The sequence below is a fragment of the Solanum verrucosum genome, unplaced genomic scaffold (genome assembly GCF_900185275.1).
Source record: "Solanum verrucosum unplaced genomic scaffold, falcon-dt-bn FXZP01000182.1, whole genome shotgun sequence".
Taxonomy (NCBI): domain Eukaryota; kingdom Viridiplantae; phylum Streptophyta; class Magnoliopsida; order Solanales; family Solanaceae; genus Solanum; species Solanum verrucosum.
Genome location: NW_026020378.1, coordinates 2,506,051 through 2,509,744, shown reverse-complemented (window position 1 = coordinate 2,509,744; position 3,694 = coordinate 2,506,051). Strand labels below are relative to the sequence as shown.

Below are 3,694 nucleotides of genomic sequence, written 5' to 3'. Positions count from 1 at the left end.
ATGACCATGCATGTATCGAATAGTGATAATAATATCAGTAAACTAATGTTCTCCTCAATCAACAATTTTAAGATTATTAATATCTTTTGTAATGGCAAGAATACAACTTGAACTCCTAGCAATCCCACCTTTGTTTTGAGTATCTCTAGGACTAAGAGACTTAGCTCTACTCTTTTTCAATATTTCCCTCATAGCCTCAGCTTGATAAAGCACAGGATATTTCCCTCATAGCCTCAGCTTGGGTTGGGTCATGATAGTTATTGATGTAAAGACTTATGCGGGATCCACAAGTCTCATCATAGGATCCGTTTGAATTAAAATTCAGTCCAACAAAAATATTATTTGGTTACTTTATTTAACCTAATCTATGGATTAGTTATATCTCATACAAGGTCTTATTTTATCCCTAGAAAAAGGAGGGATAACTAATTCAAGGTTTAACAATCCTTGGATAAGATCCCTAAATGACTAAACTATCCCCAAATCTTTTTTCCTAATATTTTTTTTTGTAATTTAATGCTCTTTTTTTATTTATATGAGAATATTTTAAATTCTTCAAATTCGTTCCATGTAATTTGATGATTTAACAAATTAATATTTTTTTCTCCATGTTAGATTTGTTGTATTGGGTTGATATTTTCGGGTTTTTAAAAATGTGGTTCGTCAATTGACCACTTGAACTATTTTTTTAATAAAATAAGCTTCATGTAATTGAACAATTTAAGTAGTAGTCTTAAATCTATGTTAAGTTTAAGGTATATTTGACCAACAAAAATTAGAAATATATCATGCTATCAAGGATCTCTATAGTAGCATATCACACCTCAAAATTAATAATATTTTTTTAAATATATTTTCGTATTTAACTTGACAAATTAAATGAAATATAAAATCTCATAATAACTCAAGGGTATAGTAGGAAAGAAACTTTTTCTAGAATTTTAAACCAAACATAAGATTAAATGGAAAACAATGAACCAAACACTTGATAAAAACTACTCCTTGCATTACTAAATCATGCATTACTAATCCATGCATTACTAATCCATACATTAGTAATCCCTGCATTATGCATCTGTGTACCAAACGACCCCGTAATGTTCAATATTTGTAGTTATTTTTATTTTTTTATAGTTCTATTAAAATTCAAGGTATTTCAATATTGTTTATTACTAAATATGTATTCAACTCTTAAATTTTATCAATATTACGGATATTGAGACAAAACAAGTAACATATATTATTTAAAAACTATATAAAAGGTACTATAAATCATAATAATTAACAACTTAAAACATTAAAAAATCATACAATTGACTCTCAAAATTTATTTGTGCCACATATATTGGGATAAATAAAGTAATATAGATGATTTGAAAATAACTTAAAAAGTATTGCAACACAATTATTAACAACTTAATTTTTTTTTTTAATATAGAATATTTGGCAGACTCTCTAAATTTTATATGTACCGTATAAATTGAGATTTCATATGTACCACATAAATTGAGAAAATATATAGAATATATGACCGACTCTCCAAATTTCATGTGTACCACATAATTTAAGATTTCATATGTACCACATAAGTTGAAACATATAAAGTAACATATATTGGGTCCGTACTGGTACGGACTCATATATCTAGTAAAATAATAAAACTCGTGACGAAATTTATTTCTAATTAAATAGTTCATAACTAATATGTGTTTTGTTTTTTTTGATAATTCTTTACGAACTCATTTGCCTCGCACTTTTGCATGCCAATTCAAAGACCAGCAATAGATTGAAACATTTTCTTTCATGCTTTTACAAGCCAATAAATAGAGAAAGATTTAAGTTGCATATTGTCTCAACTCTTTTATACTATTGTAATATATTATTATATATGTCAAATTCAAAATTTCATAATTAGGCCGTGAGGACATCTACCATTTTTCGTGGACACCCATTCATTTAGTAATCATTTAAGATGAGAAGAAAGGGGAAATTCATTTAAACATTACAAGAAGATTACTCTAGCTATAACAATAGTCACGTATAACAAGAAACACTCTCATTGGAGTAGAAGACTTATCTTGTTTAGATCAACAACAACAATAAATTTAGTGAAATTTCACGAGATGAATAGAGTGTATGCAGATATTATCAATTATATTTGAGATATAGCAAACAAAACAGTAGAATAGGTAACAAAATATCATCAATTATAATTTGTTCTACTGAAATAAATGAACATAACATGAAATTAATTACATAGACCATTAAGATTAACATAAGAACTTCATAGAGAAGTACATACAAGAATATTCCCATTGGTTAGAATAATTATTACAACACTCAAGCAAGAAAAAAAACAGTTATTTATATAATATGAAGCATGCATCAACTCCCTAACTTAGTTGATCTACATTATGAACAAATCCTAAAGAAGTTATATACACTGACGATAAAATAAACGACTAATATGACCATGCATGTATCGAATAGTGATAATAATATCAGTAAAGGAACGTTCTCCTCAATCAACAATTTTAAAATTATTAATATCTTTTGTAATGGCAGGAATACAACTTGAACTCCTAGCAATCCCACCTTTGTTTTGAGTATCTCTAGGACTAAGAGACTTAGCTCTACTCTTTTTCAATATTTCCCTCATAGCCTCAGCTTGATAAAGCACAGGATATGCCCTACCAAGTCTATTAAACTTAGAACATGCATTCATATGTTCATTTAAAGCTTCTTCTAACTTCTTACCTCCATTCTTCTTCTCCATCTCTTCCTTCACAGCTTCAGAACACAAACCACAAATCAACTTCCCTGAATATTTCTCCTTAACTCTCTTAACATATTCAAGTGTGCATTCTTCAGACATACCACAACACTCACACTTTGCATCTTCAACTTCAGAAATAGGTGGAAGCACATTCTTCTCAATATTATTATGATCAGATACTACTAATGCTACTTCTTTGCTAAGTTCAAATGAGATATCAGATATTGTTCTTTGGAGACCATAGTCTATGGCAAGTTTTTGAGGCTTTTTGTTAGTTTCTTCTCTATTATGTCCCATGATGAGATTATAATAAAGATCAGTGTTTGGTTTTGTAAGAGATGGAAAAAGGGTTTTCTTGGAGATTGAGTAGTATATAGAAAAATTGTATGTTAAGCTTCTAATTTATACTTGAAGGAAACATATATGGGAAGTGTATGTGGACAAATATGTCTCAAGTCAACATTTAATGTATGTGTGTGCCTTTGAGTGAGTTGGAGGAGAGAGACAAAGAAAAAGGGAGATTAATCTTGAATCAACTAGATATAATTCATTGCATAGATGAGTATACTCTAATAATAATGTATGTTCATTCTTGTTTTCAAAGTTGGAGTTGTAGTTGTAGTCAATTGATTAGTAATAATTTCACCATAGATTATTTAGGTGCACTTCTTGAACACTTATTAAACTGACTCTTTGAAAAATAAAAAGTATAAAGTATAGTATAAATTAAAACTCGGAAATATCTTTTTAAGCACTCGGAATCATTAATTAAACCTATAACAATGGTTAGTTACTTTTGAGATACTGGAAAATAACATTATTATTTCTGTTGTGAGATATCAATTTACCAATATTTATTCTAGAATAAAATATAATATCATAAGAAAAAAATATAATCTAGTTACACATAGAGGGTTA

General features: G+C 28.3%; 1 protein-coding gene across 1 annotated transcript; it reads right to left on the bottom strand.

The window, feature by feature from the left end:
- Nucleotides 1-2,521: 2,521 nt before the first annotated feature.
- LOC125838530 (uncharacterized) lies at nucleotides 2,522-3,073 on the bottom strand. Its single transcript, XM_049517578.1, has one exon. The coding sequence runs from the start codon at nucleotides 3,071-3,073 to the stop codon at nucleotides 2,522-2,524; it is 552 nt and encodes a 183-aa protein (XP_049373535.1).
- Between the last annotated feature and the right edge of the window lie 621 nt (nucleotides 3,074-3,694).